General features: G+C 45.2%; 2 protein-coding genes across 3 annotated transcripts in view; one reads left to right on the top strand and one right to left on the bottom strand.

Annotated features, from left to right (window-relative positions):
- Fank1 (fibronectin type III and ankyrin repeat domains 1) overlaps nt 1-23,519 on the bottom strand; it is a 120,675-nt gene extending 97,156 nt beyond the window's left edge. Inside the window, exons 1-4 of the mRNA XM_052174608.1 lie at nt 23,464-23,519; nt 21,996-22,499; nt 17,187-17,361; nt 15,531-15,744 (exon numbers count right to left, since the gene is read on the bottom strand). Coding sequence (XP_052030568.1) covers nt 15,531-15,744; nt 17,187-17,361; nt 21,996-22,499; nt 23,464-23,519 — 949 coding nt within the window. The remainder of the gene's footprint in view (nt 1-15,530; nt 15,745-17,186; nt 17,362-21,995; nt 22,500-23,463) is intronic.
- Nucleotides 16,084-23,912, top strand: part of Dhx32 (DEAH-box helicase 32 (putative)) — a 64,468-nt gene continuing 56,639 nt past the window's right edge. Inside the window, exon 1 of one of the 2 annotated variants that reach the window (XM_052196534.1) lies at nt 16,084-16,152. The gene's annotated coding sequence lies outside the window, so the exon portion shown is untranslated. Of the gene's footprint in view, nt 16,153-22,165; nt 22,351-23,912 lie in introns of those variants that run through there. The other variant, XM_052196526.1, reaches the window with a different exon arrangement.

The following is a 23,912-nucleotide window of genomic DNA, read 5'->3' on the forward strand; positions in this document are numbered from 1 at the left end:
TAGGACTAGCCAGATATCTTAAGCCTTCACTTGCTTGACCAACACTGCCACCTACTGCCCAAGGCTGGACTCCCTGAACACCCTGCTCATCCCAGCCCTCGAAACAGGTGGATTCCTAACAATTTGTCTTGGAATAGATGTGTGTATGTTAAACTGCAAAGAAAAGCCACATAACCAAACAATGTACTTTTCAAAACAGGAAGTTTTCCTACTGCAGAAAAGGAAGCCCGTTAGAGAGGCGACTAACAGAGCGTTAACTTGTCAACTGTACCTCCTCCATTAACATTAACATTACTATCTGACTCTTCCCTTAGATTGTAAGCAAGTCCGGAGCAGGGCCCGTGCTTTATCATGCTTGCTTTTTTCTAGAACACAAAATCCAGATAAACTAAGCAATGGAGCAGTGTTAAGAGCCAGAAGCACAGCCCTAGCTATAGGGTGTGTGATGTGCAATAAGAAGGAAAGTGAATGACTTTAATGAAGGCCAAATCAACTCAAAGCTGTTTTTAAATTTTACTTTATATTCAATGCACATTCCAGATAAACAGTAAGACAACTTGGAATACACAAAAACATGCTAACAAAACTTTACTTATAAAAACTAATCAACTAGACTGTGTAAAATTCAAACTCTTTTGAGGCACAATTTTATGATGTAGCCTAGCTAGCCTAGAACTCAGTATGTAGACCAGGTTGGCCTTGAGCTTACAGAAATCCACCACCCTCCCCCTCTAGAGTGCTGGGATTAAAAGTGTATGTGTGTGTGTGTGTGTGTGTGTGTGTGTGTGTGTGTGTGTGTCATCAGAAGAAACCTTAGGAATAAAAAATGAAGGCGGGAGACATGGCTCAGAGGTTAAGTGCACTGGCTGTGTTTCTAGAGGACCGGGGTTCAGTTCCCAGCACCGGCTTGGTGGCTCACAACAAAAGGTAACTCCAGTTCCACCGGGAATCTGACACCCTCTACTTGTCTCCATGGGCACTGTATATACATGTTACACAGACATACATTCAGCAAAACATTCATACACAAATGTTAATTTTTTAAAGAATGAAAATACAAGCCACCAAGTAGGGTAAAATATAAACAAAAACTTTGGCTCAGATTATGTTTAAGAATTTTTAGAAAGCAATGATAATCTAATCCCAGGCAACACAATAAAAAACTAGGGCAAAAATTATGAGTAATCCTCTCCCCAAGAAACATAATCAAATGATTGGTAATAGAACATATGGTAACATGTTTAGCCTAATTAGGCATTGGGACATTACAAACACTAGGAGATTCTACTGCATACCCACCACAATGACCAAAGCTTTAAGAAGCTGATACAAAGGGAAGAAAACAGCTGGGATGACCCTCAGAGCTGCCGCAGACACTGAGAGAACTGAGAGGCTGTCCTAAGGCCAGAGCAGGCGTCATAAAATACATAACTCAAGGGAGTCAACGGAAGCACTGGGGTATACCAAAAAGTCACATCTGTAGAAGACTCGCTTACAACAGACCCAAACAGTATAACCCAAATGTGGATCCAGACAGCACAGAGCACACTGGGGTAGGACAGTAAAACGGAAGCCCCAGACACTGGGCAGGAGGAGAGCTACGGCCACAGTGCACATGCCCAGCCACACAATGGCAGAGTGGCAGGAAAGGAGAATTCATCTGTGGGTAAAAAGTCGGGGTAGGAGCAGGCATTGCGGGTGGCACACGCCTCAGAAGAGGCACGTGGGTCTACGTTCGTTTTAGGCCAGCCTCATCTACATAGTGAGCACCAGGATAGCCAGAGTGAGACTCTGTCTTCACTCTTGGTTTTCTGTTGGTTTCCTGGCCTTTCAGTCATGTGTCTATCATATAAGCCTCTTTCTTTAACAACAGTCAATGAAGTCGCCTACAAAGAACTTACCCTGTTTATTTCAAAGAAGTCTGCTTGCCTCTGTCAGCTCCCGCTGATCCTGCCTCCACTGGAAGACCTGCTCAGCGCTGTCATTCCTAAGACCCTAAAGTAACCTTTTTTTTTTTTTTTTTTTTTTTTTTACCGTTTCATAGCTTGAACTGGAATCCAGAACCCAGAACTAAACAAACAAAGCACAGGACACTTTAACAGAGAGAGAGAGAAAAAAAAAACTATCCCTTGGAGAAATAACAAGGGGGACATAAATGGAGCAATAAACTGAAGTCACTTTAAAACTGACCTTTAATGACCTTACAATCCCAAACTTTGTAACAACAGATGAATCAATTGTAAAATTGTACAAAAGATTAAGAATGGACAAGATCAAGGGAGAGGAAGCAAGAAAGGCTGATAGAAAATTTTGTTTAGTGAATGAAGTAAGTAAAAGGCCAAAAAATTAGTATATCCTCTTCAGAAATCCCAAAGCGCCACACAGAGCAGACATATGCATATGCTAAGCATTCCCTGGGGGGGGGGGGCGGTCTTTATAAAATATACAATTTTTAATATATTAGAAGTTGATTTTTAAATAAAATAAACTCATATGAAGGAAGGAAGGGGAGAGAGAGGTACTGGGAGGAAGGAGAAAGGGAGGGAAGGAGGGACAGAGGGAGGGAAGGAGAGAAAGGGAGGGAGGAAGAGTGGAAGGCAGGGACAGAGAGAGGGAGGGAAGCTGAGGGCTTGTCCCTCACCTACTTCTACAGCACTGACTGGGCTATCATGTTGGAGGTCTGGCACCTAGCAACCATGTCTGCATGTGATGAACCTGCCCCAGGAACAGATCTCAGGGCCCCTTCCTTTTCAACTTTAGTCAGTGACTGAGCCCAGGCCTAACACATCCTCTATTTATGGTCATTGTTTTTTTAACAATGTGTCAACTCTACCTATATATCACAGAGAGGCAGGGATGTTTCCGTGGCCTTCTGCCAAAAGCAGTCACTCCAGGCTGCTTGCACATTGCCAGGCGGCATTGCAATGTTTTGTTTTGGTTTGAGTCTTTGAGAACGAGACCTAGTGTGTTACCCAGGCTGGTCTTGTACTTACAACCCTACTGCTCCCACCTCCTGAACACTGAGATTATAGATATACACTACAACAGCTGGATTGAGATTTTAAAACAAGAAAAGCATTTTAAGAAAAGAAAAAAGAAAAAAATCTCCCTTACCTAATAAAGTCAGTAAAGTGTTCTGAGCTGCATAAATTTACCTGGACATCTTGTGAAAACGGCTGGAAGGTAACATTTATTCCAATGTCACATCAAACTTGTCAAGTAGAGCTAACATGTCATCCCCGTTCTGGACTCGAAAGGCCAGATGCCACTGGGTTTCTCCCTATCAAATGTTCAGAGAAAAAGGCAAAACAAGATGCACGGGCCATAAATGGTTTCTCCTGCACATCCTGTCACCTTTGTCACTAGAGCTTGAGGCTATGCCTTATGGTTCACAGTGTCCCTCAGCAAAGAGACAAAACTAGCATAATGAGTTAAAACGTAACCAAGAGCACAGTCCGAAGGCAAGAGGTGGGAATTCTTTCCTGAGCCAAAATTTCCCCTTTATAACACAAAGTTCCAATATTTTGCTCCAGTATTGATTATAGTATAGAAAATTATGCTTTTAGCCTAACATTGCAGCAATACAGTAATGGCTATTTTGTTGCACACACAGCTGGAAATGCCAGCACTCAGGAGCCAGAGGTAAAAAAGCTCAGAAGTTCAGGCTCGTCCGTGGTTCCATGAGTTCAACGCCAGCCTTGGTTACAGAAAACCCTGTCTCCATAAATTAATGTTTAAAAGAACAATAAGCTTAGTCAATCTTTTAAATTTCAAAATTTCCTGACTGCTACAATCACAAATAAGGAATCTGAAATAAGCACTCACAAAAGAATTGATACTGAGAGACCAAATCTTATAAGTTCAGACCCCATTTTAGAGAACCTGACTTTGAACTCCGGTAAATCTAGCATTAATTTCCAAGTTACCTTCCTACAAAACCCAAACCTAGCTCCAGTCTCTAGGCTAATCCCCAGCAAGACCAGCATCTGCAGGTTATTCCCCCCAACAAACCTGAACCCCAGGTTACAAGGCCACCCCCTGCCTAACAACCACCAATGCGGAGGGGAGCAGAGAGCCAAGGGACAGGCTTACCTCGAGTGTTAATGGCAAATGAGAAAGCCTGCTTCCACCAAGGCGGAAGGTGAAGACATCACTGGGGTCCTCTAACAACCACACACACACACACACACACACACACACAAACACACACTGCAGCATGTGCTGCCCACACTCATACACACAAACACTCCACACATATACATGCATGCACAAAGAATTTCTTTTTTATATATATTTTTATTTTCTATATTCTTTGTTTACATTCCAAATGATTTCCCCTTTCCCGGATCCCCCCTCCCCATATGTCCCATAAACCTTTTTCTCTCCATCCCTTCTCCAATCACCTCCCTCCTTTTTCTCTGTCTTTATATTCCCTTCCCATACTAGATCAATCCTTTCCAGGATCAGGACCCTCTCCATACTTCTTCATGGGAGTCATTTGTTATGCAATTTGTGAATTTCTTTAATGTAGGTTCCGTGGGCACGTGAGATGGCTGTATAGCCATCAGCAGCAAGCACAACCACCTCCTCTCTCTACAGCTTCGCCATCCCCAACTGCAGCTATGCTGGTAAGAACATTTACCACACTCACTTAAGGACCCGAGTCCACACTACACCTTTATCTAAGAACCAGGGTGGTAGGTGTGCCTGGGCTGCAGATGGGAGTGGAGACTGGAGCACGGACAGACAGACAGACAGACGGCTGGGGCTTCCAGGATGCTAGCTTAGCTCCAGGCTCACTGAGAGGCCATCGCTCAAGGAAGTAAGGTGAAACATGAGAGACAAGACACCGGATGTCCTCCTCTGGCTTCGTCATTCTCTCCCTCCTTCTCAAGTCAAAATGGACATCCAAAGGGGAGGCCAAGGATCCTTTTCTGAGCCTGAGAGATTTAAGGGGGAACTGCCAACAGATACCATGAAGGGCACTGCTACCAGAGAGACATTTTCCAGAACCTAGCAACACTTTGTAAGATTTTTAAAATACCAGACAGACCAGTTTTTCCTTCTGACCTGGACATGCTGATGGACTTAGCACTCACCTCTGATTTGAATCTTCACCTTTGATTTGATTTCTAACTCCACACTTACAGCTATCTTGTTCATCTCCCCTCCAGAAGCAGCAAGCTGCCTGCTCTCACAAGTATCTCTGAGCTCCAGCCTACCCTGCCTCTGTGGTTCATTCTGCCTAACCCTGCATTTCCTGGTGTGCAAGTTTCTACAACCATATGAAACTCTGTCTGAGCTCGCCTGTATCTCCTGGATCTCAGGACCTACTAACTACCTTAGTGTGACTAAATGAGACAAGGCAGAAAATGCAGAAGACTGGCAGGGCCCAGGGAGGGAAAAGAAGCCCTTTGGGTATCTGGTCAAAATCTAGAAACTTTAAAACCACAGTTGAAATCAAACTGCCTACAGAGATAGCGCTTATCTTCCTAAACACTTCCCGAATAAGGACTTTGCACACTCCAGCTGAAGTTAGCATCTGACCTTGACCTTTAACCCCATTCACCTCTTCTCTTCTTTGAGTCCAAACAATGCACCTTAAAGATTTTTATAAGTGTGGGTGTTTTGTCTGCATGAATGTCTGCACCACACTCATGCCCTGTGGCCATGGAAGCAGAAGAGGGTATCAGATGCCCTGGCGCTGGGGTTCCAGCCGATTTTGAGCCGGACTGGCAAGAATCAAACCTGGATCCACAGCCCCAGTATCCTTTGTAGAAGGAAATTCTTTAAGAACAAGTAAACTATAGGACATTGTGGCCACACCTTTAATTCTCTAGGAGATCAAGGCCAGCCAGTGTAGTGGAAAATAATTAAGGAGTACCAAGTACTGCCCCACCAGGCCTCTGCACCACTCCTTCTAAGTATCCAGTAAAGCATGATTCTTAAACTTGAATAGCTAACCAAATATAAGAAACTCCCAATTTCATAATACCAATTTACAATGATAAAGTCTTATCCTAGTATTTCTAACCTCTCTAAAACACCAGAAATAAAGTCTGAAGCCATCTGGACATCCGTGCCTCCCTCTCTCTCCTCTGCTCTTGTGGTCCACCAACCCTCTTTCTCCCTCCTCCCCTCTTAGCCCCTCCTCCTCTCTCTCCTCCAATCACTGGCCTCTCACTGCCTCAGTGCGAATGGATAGGAAATATCTTGCAACAATCCTGGTCTACATAGTGAGTTCTAGGTCACCCAGGACCCTTTCTCAAAACAAAACAAAACCCACAAACAAAACCAAGTAAACCAGTTCATATTTAATGACACTTTGTAAACATTAATTTTTAAATTCTGTTTAACCTTAATTATAGACAAATATGCTGTAAAAATTAAAATAAATAAACTGTTTAATATTTAAACCTTATTGTAGATGACCTCCTTTGGATCTTACAAGCCACCAGGTCATATATGTAATTACTGCAAAAATACCCCAAGGCAATTCTCTTGAGAGGCCCATACCTATATGTCTCTATGTCTCTATATGTGTCTATATGTGTCTATATGTGTCATCTCCTAATGACCCTCTCTAAATGCCTCCACTTCTATTTAAAGTGTGTCCTAACTCTTGTGCTTATGTAATAAACTAACCTTCCCTCACTCTGAAATTCTTCTCTGTTGTACAACCAAAGGATTTGGTGCTGCAACTGGTTCCTACTGGAAAATGGCGCATCTCCCACAAACCAGGCTAAAGCTTCCCACACCAGCTCTGATACATCATGTACTAATCATATCCATGGTAAGAAAAATATCATCTTCCTCTACTCTTCCAAAAGCCCAGACTCCTATGACAAAGTGCAGACAATCAAGGGGAATGTGCAAATGTATCTGTAGCAAGTTTTACGCATCAGTCTACATAATGTACTGAAGGCCTGCATCAATAAAGCTAGGTTTCCCTTGTTGGGACGGGGTCTTAATAACTCAGGATGGGGGGCTGGAGAGATGGCTCAGTGGTTAAGAGCACTGACTGCTCTTCCAGAGGTCCTGAGTTCGATTCCCAGCACCCACATGGTGGCTCACAACCATCTGTAATGGGATCTGACACCTTCTTCTGGTGTACCTGAAGACAGCTACAGTGTACTCATATAAATAAAATAAATACATCTTTAAAAAAAATAACTCAGGATGGCCTTGAACTTGCTATATAAATGACGCTGGACTTGAATCCGATGCCCTTGCCTCAGCTGTCTAAGTTCTGGGGCTGTGGAAGCAGAGTGTTTCATACTAGACTTTATGAAGAGTAGAAAACTATAGAAAACGTGGTAAGACAAAGGGGCACACATAGCATAATGAACACAGTGTGGTGTTCACTGAATGCAGCACACACGGTGTACTAAGGTAGGGACAGCAGGACTGGCTCAATGTCCTTGTAGCAGGGACCTATTACAGGGAAAAGGTGGTGGAAAGGTAAGATTTGTCCTTTATTTCTTAAATTTCTTCAATTCGAGATACATCATCATATACTGGGGCCACATTTGAAGGCCCCCAATATCACAGAGTGCTTGTACTTTTTGTATCTTTAATGGTTCATCCATCTCAGTACTTGGGAGGCAAAGACAGGCAGATTTCTGAGTTTGAAGCATGTCTAATCTACATAGCAAGTTCTAGGTCAACCAAGACTATATAATGAGACCATGTCTCAAATATGTATGTATGTATGTATGTATATAATGTGTGTGTATGTATGTATACATATGTATAAAAATGTTTCATCTATTTTATAACATGTATCAGAATTGTCTTCCTTCTCAAGAACGCATGGTGCTCTACTGTACATATCACATTTCGTCTATGATTTGTGAATGGGCAGCTAAGTGACTTATGCTTTGGGACTGCCAGCAATGCCACATGTGCTTTTACAGCATATGTTTACACCAACATAGATAATCAAGAGAGGTTGGCCCAGGCCCTCCCAGAAGGCTATGTCCCTAAGCTATAACAGAGCTCTCTGTAGAATGACGTCTTCCTTCCCTTGAGTGGCAGAATGTCGTCAGGACCCATTTCACACACTCAGAAGTCTTGTTTGGGAATGTCCTGCTTATTTTTGCTATCTCCTGGAAGAATGAACTAGGGCAGCGAAGCAGATGTGATTAAAGAAACAAACTGAGCTTGTAGTAACCACCACAAATTGTCAAGCTAACATACAGAATGATCTAGAAACGCCATAGATTACAAACCACAGAGCAGGCCTATACATCCGTTCTCTACAGACCACTCTGCTTCTTTGGGCTCACAATGTCTGACTTCCAGTCACACTTCTCACATGCTCCACATTTAATGTTTAAGACCAACAGCAACACATGTGCATGATTCTAAGCACAGACATCAGCCAGCTCCACTCGGGGCCCTCCTCAACTGCATTATTCACATTATTCTACATTATTCTGCCACATTCTGATTCACAGATGTGCCTGTCCTCTGGATTTTCCTTTGAAGGGGTAAGAACACCTTTCTGGTTAGTTCATTAATAAGTTGAAATTTAAGAGTAATCATTGTACGTCTATATGCCAGCCACCCATCTTACCAATGTTTGAAAAACCATCCTCTAAAAGCTAAGTCACACCCTTCCATGAGTTGAGTCCTTGTCTCTCTGGTAGGCCTGTGGTGCAGCAGCCTGGCCAGCCTTGGGAAGCCAGTCAGACAATAGGACTGATAGCCAGACACTGGAGTTAAAGCCAAGCCAGGTTGGCACACATCCTGCTGACCTCAAGTGTGGAAGAACCGGACCTACCTGTCTACCCAGCCTTTCCACGTCTTTGCTGTTGTCATCTCCTCAGTGTAATCACACAGCTCACTGCCAGAAGCCCCACCTTTGGAAGCCAGCCCTGAACACAGACCTCACTTCAGGGAAGGAAAGGGCAGTCTCCAGCTAGGAGCCTCTAAGTTCACTGCTTCTCCACTAAGGTCATAGCAGAAGAAAAATCTGCTTCCCAAGGCTGGGCGGACAGAGAGCATGGCAGAAACCAAATCCTTCAAGGGTCTCCAAAGTGCAGATGAAAAATATTTTTCCTATTTATTTTTCTTGCTAGGGAGAATTGAGTTTTTGTCTTCAGTACTGATATAGATGAGAAGGACTACTTTGGGGACTGGGGCATAGCTCAGTGGCACCGTCCCTTGCCCTGCATGAACCAGGTCCTGAGAGAAGAGAGAGGAAAAGCAAGGGAACGAAGCATGGCCTGCCTTGGCCAGTCTCTTCTTCCCAGCGTCACGTGGCCATCTCTATCTAGTTCTCTTCCCTGTGCTCCTGAGTCCACTGCTAAGGTAAGTGCCCGTGCCTCACCTGCCTATGAGCGTGTCTAGCAAACCTGGCTTCTGGCCCAGTGGACTTTACAATCCAGTGAGGGTCAGGGATAGAGATTACAACTGAGACCAGAAGGAACAGAGGGGAAGCAGAAAAGGATGCTGCTGGGAGAAAAGGGGGCTTTGGCAAATAAAGGGAAAAAGTAACACAACTCTGTAAGATAAATGTGGTTGCTCTGCATGACAGGGCCAACCACCACCCTCCCCAAAGTGAGGAGTTTGCTCTGATTAATTCTGGGAGGGCAGGTGGGACATCCATATTCTAAAGTGCCATAGGTACTAGGGAGAAGCAACCATTCTAAGGTTAAAGTGATGCACAGATTCCAGCTGGCTGCTGCCTTGGGAAAGAGGACAGGTCTGCCCCCATCCCACCCACAAGCCCTGCACTGCCAGACTTCCGGGCTTGGGCTTCCTGACTCAAATCCGATTCTATTTATTCTCTTCTGGATCTTGTTCTTCTAACTGTTCAAGTGCAGCATACACAGTCATCATAGGCCAGGCCCCATGGCAGGCCCCAGGCACAGCTCAGATCATCCACAGGGAGGTCTATTCTCTCTTCTTCCCACCTATCCCACTGGAGAGAAGCAGGGGCTGACATTCAGAGTCAGGCTTCCTGATTCCTATGCCCCTCTGTGACTTGCCAACTGTGCTGCTGGCATCGTTGCAATGTAATGATTAATCTGCTTTATCTAAAATTAACTCAAAGTAAACAGATGCCAGCTGAAGTGGGGAAGAGTGTCATCACAAGAGACACATTTAGCACCAAAGAACTGTGGCAAGCCAACCAGACTCATACTGACACTATCTGGGGCCTGTAAGGAAAGCTCAGAGGGCACCAAGCCTTTGGACATGCGCAGCTCCTGGAAGACCACTAGAGGACGGAGTTTAGGTGTCAGAGAACAAGAAACCTTTGAATCAGAAGTATGTAATCATGAAAGAGTAGTAAGTCATTGGCACAGCTCTAGGATCATTGGTCAAGAAGCTCCAACCCTTCGTGCCTTTCTGTTTGCTTTTTCTTCCCTTCCCTAGAATCAAACAGACAGGTTATAATTGGGCTCATTGTCAGTGGGTTGCTGTTTTGTGTTCCCAAGACACAGAAGTCATTACATTTTGTGTTTTCTGAAACTTTGGGGGGTTTGAGGAGACAGTATAAATGGATAGCTGACTTCCCAAGGTTTGTGATTACAGACATATGCCACCTCACTTAAAGCTCTTTAGAAGCTTTTGGGGTGGGGTGGGGGTCCAAATAGCTAGCACTGGTTCATACTGAAGTCACAGCATGTTAGATAGAAGAAACATGCCAACCAGATGTTTATCTCATTAGTGTCTTCACACCACATCAATTTAAGTTTTCAACAGCTAACCACAGAAGGCAAGAAGTTCAGGTTGCCAATGATTTCAGTTAATATTATGGAAAGACACAGTTAATATGATACAATACAGTACAGTGCAATACCTACAATATCCAGTTGTGGTGGCAAATGCCTTTAATCCCAAACTCAGAAGGCAGAGGCAGGCAGGTATCTTGGGAGTTCTAGACTAGCCTGATCTACATGTAGATGGCCAGACCAGCCAAAGGTGCATAGTGAGAACCATCTTTAAAAAGAAAAAAAGATTATCTTGATGAGTTGGTAACTTCATGGTAATGCTGATCCCCAAACTAAGGGAAGGAACTTGATGATCTGGATTCATTGCTCCTTTCCCACTGGAAACATGTTTGCAGCATAGGTATTGGTCCTTTAAAATGGCAGAACCAACAGGTTTTATCTCACGAGCAAACAATTTCCACCAATGGCATCCCAAAGCCTAAGTTCCACTTGACCTCCATGAGAAAGACCTCTGGTACCCACAGGAGGGGGCGAGATGGGCGTGGAGCAGGATGCTGTGTGATTGGAGTCTCCCTACCCTCAGTCAGTCAACCCCCACAGTGATCAGGACACTGACAGCAGCCTTGTCCTCAGTCTCTGTGGACTGCCAATGTGGGATTCAGGTCCAAAGCAAGGGGAACCTTTTAGTAAGCAGACCTCGATAGAACATGTTTGATACCACATTTCTTGTCTGCTGGCAGATGCTGTTGGGGGTTATGTTTCCCCCCTCTTATCATATAGAGATCCTGCAGTGTGAGGTGTTGGGAGGGAAATGAGGATGAATGCGTGGACAAGAGCAGAATCAAGGACCCACTCCTAACTCTGAAGGATGACTTAACCAAGTTACATATAGAAAAACTTATTAGAATTTACATCATCAAAAGAGCAAAAATCCAAATACCCCACTGTGTTCAAGTGCCTGTGGGGAAAGGGGAGCTCATACTTGTCGATGCTGTGACAACGGTTGTGACCCCACAGATCACTGCTAGAGTTTGGACGGTCCACATCCCCTAACAGCCTGTGTGTTAAGATAAATTCCTGTAACAGGATATCATTGTTCTCCTAACAATGAGAAAACTCATTATGAATTAAAGAGAAAGCTCTCCAAAATGCAATGTTCACTGAAAAGAGCCAAGCACAGGTCAGAGGAAGAGATACAATATAAATAATCTGCTTTTATTCCTGATATTAAAGTGTGTCAGGTTAGAAGGTAATAGACCGGGATGGAGTGGAGACATAGTCAAATGACTTCACTAAATACTCCTTCATAATTTTGTTTTGTCTTTGAACCTTGTAACTGTAGTGCTTATCCAAAAACCTAGAAAACAAGGTCTAAAAAGAGGAAAAAGAAATCCGAAGGGGAAAATAGTGATAGATGGAGAATCCGGGTGGGTGGAGCCAAGCGGGAGGGCTGGGTCTCCTGGAGCAGAAGGCAGGGATGATAGCTGGGGCTTCAACAGCCACCAACATGGGAGCCTGTCACCAACACGCAAGGGGCCTGTAGCTCTGATGCTCAGTACCACACAACACACAGCCAAACCAAAACCATACAAGAGCATCCCGGACTCCACTGCTGTGTAACCAAGTACCACAAAACAGCAATTCACCCTACAAACAGTTACCATCAAAGGAGTTCTGTGGAACAGGTACCCAAAAGAAAATATGGGTGAAGGACTTGAATGGGCAGTTGGTGTAAATACATTTAAGTAGCCTATAAAAATACATTTAAAAATTTAATAGCATTAGTTAGTGTGGGAAGTATAATGAGACACATCTGCTTTGAGGAGAAAGGCTGGAGCAAACACCAGGAAGCATGGAGAGCGAGCGAGCAAGGGCTGTGCTCCCAGGCCCTGCCAGGGCAACGCCTTGCTGCACAGGTGGTAGCTGCTAGAGAGAAGTGCATGGTCCTGGGTAAACGCTGCCATTTGGCAGAGCACTCTACTCCCAGGCATGTGCTCTGAAATGTACATGTGTAGGGAAAATGGAACCTTCGTGCTTAGTCAGTGGGATTGCAAACTGGTACAGCCACTCCAGAAATCAGTGTGGAGAATTCCCAAAAAGCTAAACTTAAATCTACCAAATGAGCCAGCTATCCCACTCCTTGATATAATAAGCTCAGAGGACTCAACATCCTAGCCCACAGATTCTTTTTCAGCTGTGTTCACTGCTGCTCTATTCACCATAACTGTGAAGTAGGGTCTTATTGCTGAGAAGAGACACCATGACCAAGACAACTCTTACAAAGGCGAACATTTAACTGGGGCCGGCTTACAGTTTCAGAGATTCAGTCCATTTTCATCATGGTGGGAGCATGGCATCTGGCATCATGCAGGCAAGAGTTCTACATCTTGACCTGAAGGCAGCCAGGGGTTGGAGACTGAGATTCCACACTGGGTGGAGCTTGAGCCTAGGAGACCTCAAAGCCTGCCTCCACAGTGATACACTTCCTCCAGTAAGGCCAACCTCTCCAACAAGGCCACACCTCCTAATAATACAACTCCCTGTGGCCACACCTATCCAAACCACTGCACTGAGAAATGCAGTGAAACATTTGTCCTTCAGTCAATAAATGGATAATAAAAATGCGGCACATATGCACTGTGGAATATTATTCCCTCGTAAAGAAAAATCATGAAATTTTCAGGGGAGCAGATGGAACTAGAAAGGATCATATTGAGCAAGGTATCCCAAACCCAGAAAGACAAATGTGGCTTGTTCTATCTCATTGGTGGCTTAGCTCCAAATCTTCAGATCTGAGTAACTTGCAGTAACTACAGAAATAAAAATCAGGGAAATAAAAGATCATTGCTGTGGTGTGGGTGGGGGAGCAACAGAGGAAATGGAGGGTACAAGCGATCTGGTCAGGGAATGGGAAAGGAAGGCTCAGTAGGGCGTAAGGAAGAAGATAAATATAAAATAAGGACAAGGATGGGGGAGGGTAAATAACAGTAAGGATGTCTGAAAAAGTCATATGGAACTATACTATTAACTATCTACCTAAACCAAAAACTATAATACACTCACATGTATAAATATTCACATGTATACTTACATAGTTTAAATGTAATTTTCTCATCTGGGTCAACCATGCTCCCTCCAGATGCCAAAACCCACCTAACAAAAATCCCAATTGGTTCTGGATGTCTAAGAGACTCCTCCTCCATTCTCCCCACAGAGGTGGAAGGTAAGTTTGCTGAAGGCACCAAGCACTTCAGACACAGGGCCCAGAAGCCCCTGAGCTGGAACTGATTTGAAAGGCCCCTCCCTAAGGACTAGCACTCAAGGCACCAGAGGGTACCATGCAAGCTTCCAACGGAGGGAAGGAACCAATCAGGGACCTACCAAGAGATGACACCTGTGAACCACAATGGCTGGCACAGGACAATCGCCCCAAGGGCACAGTTACACTAACATTTTTAAGCTGAATGATCACATATATTAGTTAGCTTTCTGTTGCTGTGATAAACACAGCCATCAAAAGCGACCTGGGGGAGAAAAGAGCTCATTTTGTTTACACTTCCACAACACAGTCTGTCACACTGGAGAAAATCTGGGCAGGGATGGAGAGGCAGGAACTGAAACAGAGGCCACAGAGGAGCGCTGCTTACTGTCTTACTCCTCATGGCTTGCTCAGCCTGCTTTCTTATACCAACCAGGACCCCGCCCCCCCATCCCCCATCCCCCGTCCCCCGTCCCAGGTGGCATTAATCAAGAACTTGTGCTATAGACTTGTCCACCGGCCAATCTGATAGAGACATTCCTCAGCTAATGTTCTCTTTTCCAAAATGGTTCTAACAGGTGTTAAGTTGACCAATAAACTCACCAACACACATGGATGTGATCAATTTTCAAATTTTCACTCAACAGTGTTTATAGGATTTGTATATTCTTTCGTAGACATACACATCAATAAAAAAAAAAAACATTGACTTTAGCCACATAGTGGTGGTACATACCTTTAATCCCAGCACTTGAGATGCAGAGGTAGGAAGATCTCTGAGTTGAAGGCCAGTCTGATCTACATAGTGAGTTACAGGACAGACAAAGCTACACAGAGAAACTCCGTCTTGAAAAACTAAACAATAATAATATGACATTATTATTATTATTATCTCTTAAGGAAGAGCAATTCACTCCGAGAACAACATCTTACATGGGCCAATTTTGTTCACCAGAGAATTTGTATAAATCCAAATAAGCAATTCAAACAGGTCATCGCTTGCTGACCATGTCTGTTGGGTCATTTTGCTGCTTTGTCTGCCTTCCATGTTCTGGACATGGAATCAAGTGTTCTATCACCAATCTATATGGGCGTTTTTTACATTTATAGTGTAAGGGGAAGAGATGGTGTGTACATGGCTCAGCACACACATGGAGGTCAGAGGACAACTTTGGAGAGTGGTTTCTCTCCTTCTACCACAGTAGAAGGCACAGTGGCACAGGCCTATAATCCTAGCACTGGAGAAGCAGAGACAAGAATTAGAAATTCAAGATCATCCTTGGCTACATCCAGAGTTCAAGGCCAGTCAGACATCCATGAGTCCCAGTCAAAGAAGAAAGTGTCCCTGTCCTAAGAACATTTCTCATGGAAGAAACTGATTACAGCGTGTCAGAGAAAACACACACACACACACACACACACACAAACTAAAACATATAGAAGCAATACCAAGGAGATTGGGGCAGGGATTAAGAGAAGGTAAACTGCTGCAGAAAGGGTCTAGGAAACGGCGGTGTCCGTGAGCACTCTGTTTGTTAATATGTATTTTTATGTGAATGTTAGGCCTGCATGTATTTGCCTGCACTCACTGTGTACAGGAGCCTGTAGCGACCAGAAGAGGGCGCTATGGAACCTCGTGGAATTAGAGTGAACAAGACCGTGGTGAGCCCCCATGTCCATGCTTGGTACTGAACTAGGTGCTCTGCAAGAGCCATTTTTGCAACCCCAGGAGAGGTTGTAGTGGAGGACCAGGGGGATGGGTGGGTAGGTGACAAGAACATGACAAGCAGGGTTCTGGTCAAACTGTGGCAGGGACACAAATAGGAGAATGGGCACCTGATCTTGAGAAAGTCTTGCCCCTTAGTTTCAGGGGAAAATCCCCAAAAGAACCACAGTAACCTAAGGCTCTGGCCTCTCACCCTGCCACGCGCACACCCTACCTCGGTTGGGCCTTGTTTACTGAGTGAGTCCGGGCACCTGAATTCACTGAGTCATGCAGGCCTTCCTTGGAAGCTGCTGGGAAGCAAGAGCCCCTCCTTGAATCTGGTTGGCTGCCTCGAAGGAGACAAGTCCTAACAGGGTTTCCCTGGCCCAGTGAGGCCAAGGCCAACCAAATTAGCAGGAAGCAGACGCTGTCAGGGACAAGCTGTGTGACACAGTTTCAACCACGGAGCCTCTCTCTCCCTTTCTGTGGCTGTCTGGACATCACAGGTCAGGACTGCTTTGATTCAGTATTTTGATGGGGATTTTAAAAATAAGGCTGTTTAAACGTGTTGCTTTAAAAATGTTTTTAAGTTTTTAATTTGATTTATACAAGCATTTCCTTCTTAATAAGGTTTGAATTGTAACCTAAATGAAATGATTGGTATTCTTTAGGGACTAAGAGTATTTAAGAAAAAAAATAACCACACAGATTTGGTAAATGATTCCTGTGCTCAAGTAAGAAATGACTTTTAAATCCCCATCAGCCTCCCAGATGATGACAGCAAGAACTCCAGGCCAATGCTAGGGATCTGTTATGTCTTCTGACCTGGTGGTCCCCCGATCCAGAGAGGAAGATGAGTTATTTCCCTGATCATACCAGATAAAACCACACTCTGAAAGCATCCACTTAGGTTAGCCCAGACTGTGGAATGTGAGGTATTTGTAACCACCCTGACATTTATAAGCACCTGGCTTATATGAATTTTGACCAAGAAGTACTTGAAGTTTACCAGGAGCACAACCCCTCCTGCTTGTAGGGTAAAACAGCTCTCTCTTTTTTTTGTAAGTATATTACCCGTGGGGGAAATAAAACTAAACAGTATCATCCATTCCATAAATATTTGTTTAAGGCCACAGGACAAAATGAGTAAGAAGGCCAGCAGGATCCTGCTCTCTTTAGCCTAGTCAACATGGTAGGAAAGTAGATGTTTTTAATTAATGAAATAATTAAACTGTGATTATTGCTAGGAAAAGCAGGAAGTACAGAGGCAGGAAAAGCATTAGGGAGGTGGCACCTCTACGTCAGGCCTTCAGGAAGGGAGTGGATGAGGGAGGACTGGAAGGACATGAGGGCTCCTTTCCACTGGAGCAGGAGGGAGGACTCTCCTGGTGGCTCAAAGGACATCTACTATGTTGGGAAGAAGTGAACAAGCCAAACACATCTACGATCCAAAGTGTGTAACATGAGGTCAGCTAGTCCATAATAAGAACCTTAGAGGCCTGGGGGATGGGGAGGCACTGCAGACACCAGTAGAGCATACAGTCACCACGGTCATCTGGTCACGCAAGATGGTACTGATGCCAGCGGGGAGGGAGGGACGGACGGAAGCACATCCTGGGTTCGCTTCGGCAGCAGAATAGACAGATGTGCTGGTGACCAGGGCATGTGTGAGGGCTGCTGTGGTAACGAGAATCCAAGATGACTGCAACTTCAGGCTGGAGTGAGTAGGAAGATGACAGTCAAGTGGACAAGCAGGTTTGGAGAAAGGAGTCACTGCCCTAGTGTAGGATGCCCAGCCCTTAGTAAATGCGGCCATTTACATCTGTTTGAATTTGAGGGTTTTGTTTTGTTTTAATTTTTTGCTTTTTGAGACAGGGTCTGCTATATCCTTGGCTGGCCTTGAACTCACTAAGTCACCCAGAGGACCCTGAACATTTGGTCCTCCTCCCTTCCCCACCCGAGTGTTGGGATTACAGGCCTAGGTCACATTCACGGCTTTTGTAGCCTGGCCTATTTCAGAATGCATTGTATATGTGTATAGGAAAAGAAATTATATTTTAGATATTACATAAATTTTCTCTTCCTGTAGCATATATTGTATATCACACACACACACACACACACACACACACACACTAAACAGCCTGTGTCATTCACCTGACTTGTACTCTGAGCACAGTATTTGTAATTGACTCAGGGAATGTAGGGAGTGGAAGCTGGAGGGAGGGGCTTATCTTGCTTTGTTTGATAAACAAATTCAGTTTTTGCATCTGATAATTATGCACAGGTTATATTTAGATTATTGGTCCTCAGGCTTGTCTGTAAGTTCTAAATATGCAACAGATGCCCAAATCCACTCCTGGTATTACATATTAGGGAAGGAGTGGTACTACTGGAATTGAATGAGTTTTGGTTTTGTCTGTTTGGGGACTTGAGGACAGGTCTCACTATCTGGCCTTGCCTTGCCTGGAACTCACAGATATCAACTTAGCTCCCCAGTACTGGGATCAAAAGCAGGCATCACAACAACCAGTTTAAATGACTTAAAAAAAAAAAAAAGCATACATTCCCCGTGTGATTTTTATATACAGGTTATCTGTCTGATAGTTTACAAAGAAAGTAATTAGAGGTAAGTGTGCAAGCCAAGACTCCAAGCCACCCTGAGCTGCCGAGGTCGTGAGCTGATTTTATTTGCCCTTTCCCTGGGGGAATCGTCTCGGCTCATTACCTGGCTGTTATTCTGTAGCACAGCCGAAGCCCTCACCATCCTTTGCTTAGTACCAGAGTTTAAGCCAGCTGTGGGGTCTGAGAGGTTTGTGTTTATTAGATTTTAATGACTCAACTAACAGGGGTCATTACTAAAAGTAATAGGAATCTAAGACTGTGGAAAAGATTAGACTAATGGCGGGGGGTGGATTTCTAGTAGTTCCTTAGCTTTGCCCTTGGATATACAACTAATTCTTAAAAGTAATTAAGAAGGATCTTTCCTCTTAATCAACTTACGAACACTACATGAAACTACTCCAGTGTTATTGAAACCCCTCAGTAACCGAAGGAATAGTATAGACACCAGGCTTCAAATGTGCTCCACAATCCAGGCCTAACAACTTGATGTTCCTAAACTCTATTAATGCCATGACTGAAATTATAGTTAGTACTTTAGTATTAGATCCATTACCTCTGAAAGAATCAGCGTTTTCCCATCTTGGATACATATACTGACACTGAACGAGACCTTAGAGATTAGACTGTCCTTTTAATTATTAACTGACCACAGTTTGCAATTATCTAAAATGGTGTTTATTAGGTTTCCTAAGGTGGTGAGTTATATAAAATTAATACAAATACACTTTAATATGTGTTAAAGAAATAAATCTCATTGTTATATGGACATAAGTAACTTGGTATGTAATAGAGGGCAAAAATGCAGTCATGGATATAATAACTGAACTAACCAGGTATGGTGGCACATATCTTTGGTCCCAGCACTCGGGAAGCAGGGGTAGATCTCTGTGAGCTCCAGGCCAGCCAAGAGTACATAGTGAGATCCTGTCTCAGATTCACAAAGCACCTTTTCATGTGTCTGTGTGTATGGTATGTGGGTGTGCATAACTGTATGTGTGAGCACACATGCAGTCTGGGGGCACATATGTGCCCGTGGATGCCCAACGTTGATGTTGCAAATCCTCGTAGATCATTTTTCTCTCTTATTCTCTGAGGAAGAGGTTCTCAATCAAACCCAGAACTTGCCCAAACAGCTAGTCACCATGCTACGGGGACCCCTGTCACTGCCTTCTCAGGCTGGGATTACAGGCTGGCCGCCATGCCCGCTCAGCATTTATGTGGCTTCTGGGGAATGGAATTCAGGTCCACAGGCTTGCAAGGCAAGCATATTAACTAATATGCCACTTCCCAGATAGCCATCCTGATCACGCCCCTGTTCAGTTTACCAGGTTCACCTGTTTTCCCTCTGCCCAAACAACTTTGTCTCCTCTTGTTGTTGTCTACATGTTAATCTTTCTTGCTCTGCTCCTGGACCCCCTTCTTCCCCAAGTTTAGGGCCTTCATACTAGGGAAATCTAATGGAAATCTAATGGGAATCTAATGGGATTTTTTTTTTTTTTTACCACATTACTGAGCAAGCCAACTACTTCATACTTTGTCTTGGAAGCCTATCTTTCCTTCCCCACTTTCAGACCACGGAAGATTTCAGGAGTTCCCCAGCAGGTCTCTGGGATGATGCACTCCTGGGATGACCCACGAGGCACTGTGTGCTGTGTGTCTAACTCCCAGTTCCTACACAGTAGGAAACAGAAAAGAGAACAGATAAAAGCTCTCTCTAGAAGATGTTTATTTCACAGCTAAGGATGGTAGAGGGTTTGTCTATAAGCCATCAAATCGATATTCTATCTTTAGCACCACATGGGGTTGGGGAAGGCCTGTAATATAGCCACAACATTCTGAAAGATCAGAAGTTCAAAGTTATCCTTTCTTACATAGTGACTATGAGACCAGCCTGGGATATGTGAGACCACACACACACACACACACACACTCAGATAATTTCTCTAGGAAAAGATCACACAGCCCGGCATCAGTTTGGAATGAGACTGAACTCTAAACTCCTAGCATTTCTGTACATTCACTTTTCCCAGCAGGTTGGATAAAGTGTACAATCCTTTGAGTTTTAAACACAAACAATAGATGCTATATAAAAATCCTACCAATCCCAGAAACTGTAAATTCCAACTTGTGGGCTTTCTATTCAGCAAGTTAGCTATAAAAAAGGGAGAAAGCCTTTAATTTTTCTTATTATGAAATGAGGTTGTGAGGGTGTGTGGATTTCCCCTAAGGAACATGGGATTTGGTCTAAGTATTTTATTTTTGAAATTATGCAAAAAAATTTCAATTTATTTTTTAGGATCAAACTGAATCTTATCAAGGTTTAAGCTCTTTCAAGTCACTAAGTCAAACAGTGTATTTGTTTTAAGAGCAAAGGAGGCAATAAACGAGTCTGGGTGGGGAGGAGGAAAGGGGAGCCTAGGACAAAGTCCCCGGAAAGGCCAGGGAAACACCCGACGGGCAGGCGAGGTGAGGACCTCTCAGTTCTAGCAACTATAAAGCACACATCCTCGCTCATATATCAAACACAACTTTGTAGCCCATCCTGGGAGCCCATGCCTTTAATCCTAGCACTCCATAAACAAAGGCAGGAGGACCTGTGAAGTTGCGGCCAGCCTGGTCTATACAAGTGAGTTCCAAGCTAGCCAGAGAGGTAGCGAGACCCTGTTTCCAACTAAAAGTGGAAAACAACGTTGTAACCCCAGCACTTTCAGAAGGCTGAGGCATGAAGGTTCTGAGTCGCTGGTTCAGGAGGCTGGGTCAAGAAGCTTGCCATGAACTCAAGGTCAGCCTGGGCTACAGGAGACAAAACTCAAGAGTATTTTAAAAGCAAAACAAAACCCAGGCCTAATGAGATCACTTCGTGCAAACAATGTTTGCAGAAAGTATGAGAGAGCTGAGTTTGATGCCCAGAACCTACATAAATATATTCAAGTGTGGTGCTGTGGTTAGTAGTTCCAGCCCTAGACAGCTGGAGACAGGATCACCTCTCTGGTTCTCGCTAGCCGGTTAGCCTAGCCTAGTTCACCTGTGCTCTAGGTCAGTGAGACACCCTATCTTGAAAACCAAGGTAGAAGCCTGAAGATATGGTTCAAGTACCCAAAGGACCCAGCACCCCCATGCCTTCCTACTCACAGCCTGCTAGAACTATAGTTCAAGGGGATTTGCTTCTCCCTTCCGGCCTCTGTAGAGGCATAAGGCACGCAAGTGGTCCAGAGACATACATGTAGGCAAAACACCTGTACACATTAAAATAAAATAAAAATTAAAAACCAAGGCGGGTGGCAAGAAAAGATACCAGCGCTTGCCCTCTGGGCTCCACACAAACGTGCACGCTCTTGTGTAGCTATATGGCACCTTCACACATGTGCACGAACACATGTACCCGCACAAATAGCCAAGCAACGAAGAACGTGTACATTTAAAAGACAAACAGGAACGAGAAAAGTTTGTTATGTATCTTATGCTGGGCGGAAGCACATGAATTATATATACCACAGACTTTAGGGTAAGGTCAAAGACAGGCAAGAACACATAAATTCGAGGCGCAGGCTCCTTGCAGGTTCACTAAGACTCTGGAAGCGCTATTAACCCATTAGTGAGCCCACCGCTAGTAAGAGCATCAGCAGTGCTCTGGAATCTGCGGATGGTCTCTAGCCGCGGGTTCGAGACCTGGCCCAGCTGGCTCGGCCTCTGCTCGCACCCCAAGCCCTAGCCCGCCGCTTACTGTCGGGCTCCATGGTCATCTGCTCTCGGGGCCCCACGGGCCCAGCCCTGGCGGCGCCGCCCTCCTAACGCCTGTCCTCGGCGGGCGTCGCTCGGGTTGCCCTGACAACCGGGGACGGGCGGGCGGGGCCCGGCGGACGGCAAGAGGGAGGGACCAAAAAGTGACGTGCAACGCAAAACGGCGCACGGGCGGGGGTGGCGCAGGGGGTCGGGACCAGGGAGCACGGCGGCTTCGGCAGAGCCGCGCCCCGAGCTCGGGAAGGCACTGTCAGCTCCTGTAGGGACCACGCGAACGTCGGCCGGGCTCGGGAAGCTCCCTCCCGGGCTCTGGGAGACCTCGGCGGCCGCCGCTGCAGGTAACGGCAAGGCAGGCGGCGGGGGAGCAGGGAGGCCGCGCACCTGTTGCGGCCCCGCCCGACCAGGCACAGCTGAGGGCGAGGGCGCCCCCAGCTCCGGAAGGAGAACCGGAGCTCCGGGCTGAGATCTGGACCCTGGTGGGTTAAGTCTAGGATGACCCGAGACGCCCAAGTGAGAGAACTGACCCTGCTTCAGTCAGAGGACCTGGCCATTGCACCGCCGTAATCCCAACTAGAGTCAGGGGTACCCCTACATCTGGCGTCGGCCTAGGTCAGGGTCCCAATGACCTCGGAGATGCCCGGGTGGGAGTCAGGATAGACCCTGTTCCTGCTGAAGGACCCAGCTTTTACCCGCCAGTACCCTCTCTCCTGGGTGAGGGTCCATTGCTCTAGGATGTTGCCCCAAGTCGTGGCCCGGACCCGGCCTTTGCGCGTGGCAGCTCGTTTCCAGGATGGGTTCCCTGCTCCAGGATGTTGCCGCAGGTCAAGTCTAGGATGACCCTAAGACTCCGGGTTTGGGTGCCCTCAGCTCCTCCTGGAGGACTCGTTCTTTGCACCACATGTTTCAGAGTGGGGTGCCCGACTCCGCTGGCCTAGGTGAGGGTGTGAGAGCTGCTCCTGCCCCTGTAATAGGCCAAGTCTGTCTCCTGAAACTGTGGGCAGTTCTCCCCTAGTCCTGCTCTGTCATTACCACTGTCACTTATCATATTCAGGCTGTGGGCCCTGTGTGGGATCTTGGTAATTGGTTTAGTTTTGGGGTGTGTGTGTGTGTGTGTGTGTGTGTGTTACAAAACTCCTGTTTTCCTGTTTTTTGTTTTATTTTGTTTTGTTTTTTGCGGGGAGGAAGACGACACTGAGTTAGCCAAATTATGTAGGATACTGGTTTCAAAGACCCTAATCCAGGTTTTCCTTTAAGAAAGGTGTAAGGTGGGAAAAAAAAATCACTAGAAATTTTTATCTGGTATGCTGTAGAATTTTCAAACCACCTCAAAGAGTGTCACAGGTTAAGGAAAAAAGGGGGGGGGGGAAGCGGAATGAAGAAAAATGGAGAAGAGATAAGGAAGGGAATGAGAAAGCGCAGAGGGACAGGGGGAAATTGTAGGATTGATTTACCGCTCAGGTCTGGAGATTAGAAACTCTCCATCAATCCCTACTGCTGCCATAGACATGACTGGAGAAAAATGGAAAACCCAGCCAGCTTTATTGGGGTCGTATACGTGATTACTCATCTGTGCCAGTAGAGAGATTTCTACTGCGCGGCTGTCAAGGACTCAGGGGAGAATTACTTTGCCAAGGGAATCATTCAAAGCTTAGTTGAATCCGAGAAGCATCTATTCTGTGATGGAAATGGACATTTATTATATTCTGCCAAATTAGGCTTTCCTCCCTCTGAGGGTGATTGTCAAAGCCAGGAGGCGTCCGAGTGGGTGTGAACAAGCACTGTGATTTATGCAGAACTCAAACTTCCTAGGCTAAAGTACCAAACAGAGAAATTCAGGTTGGAAGTAAATATATCGTGAGATCTTTCCCATAATGTTCCTGTAACTTAGAGGATGGAGGAG

This window comes from Apodemus sylvaticus, chromosome 1, assembly GCF_947179515.1.
Source record: "Apodemus sylvaticus chromosome 1, mApoSyl1.1, whole genome shotgun sequence".
Taxonomy (NCBI): Eukaryota; Metazoa; Chordata; class Mammalia; order Rodentia; family Muridae; genus Apodemus; species Apodemus sylvaticus.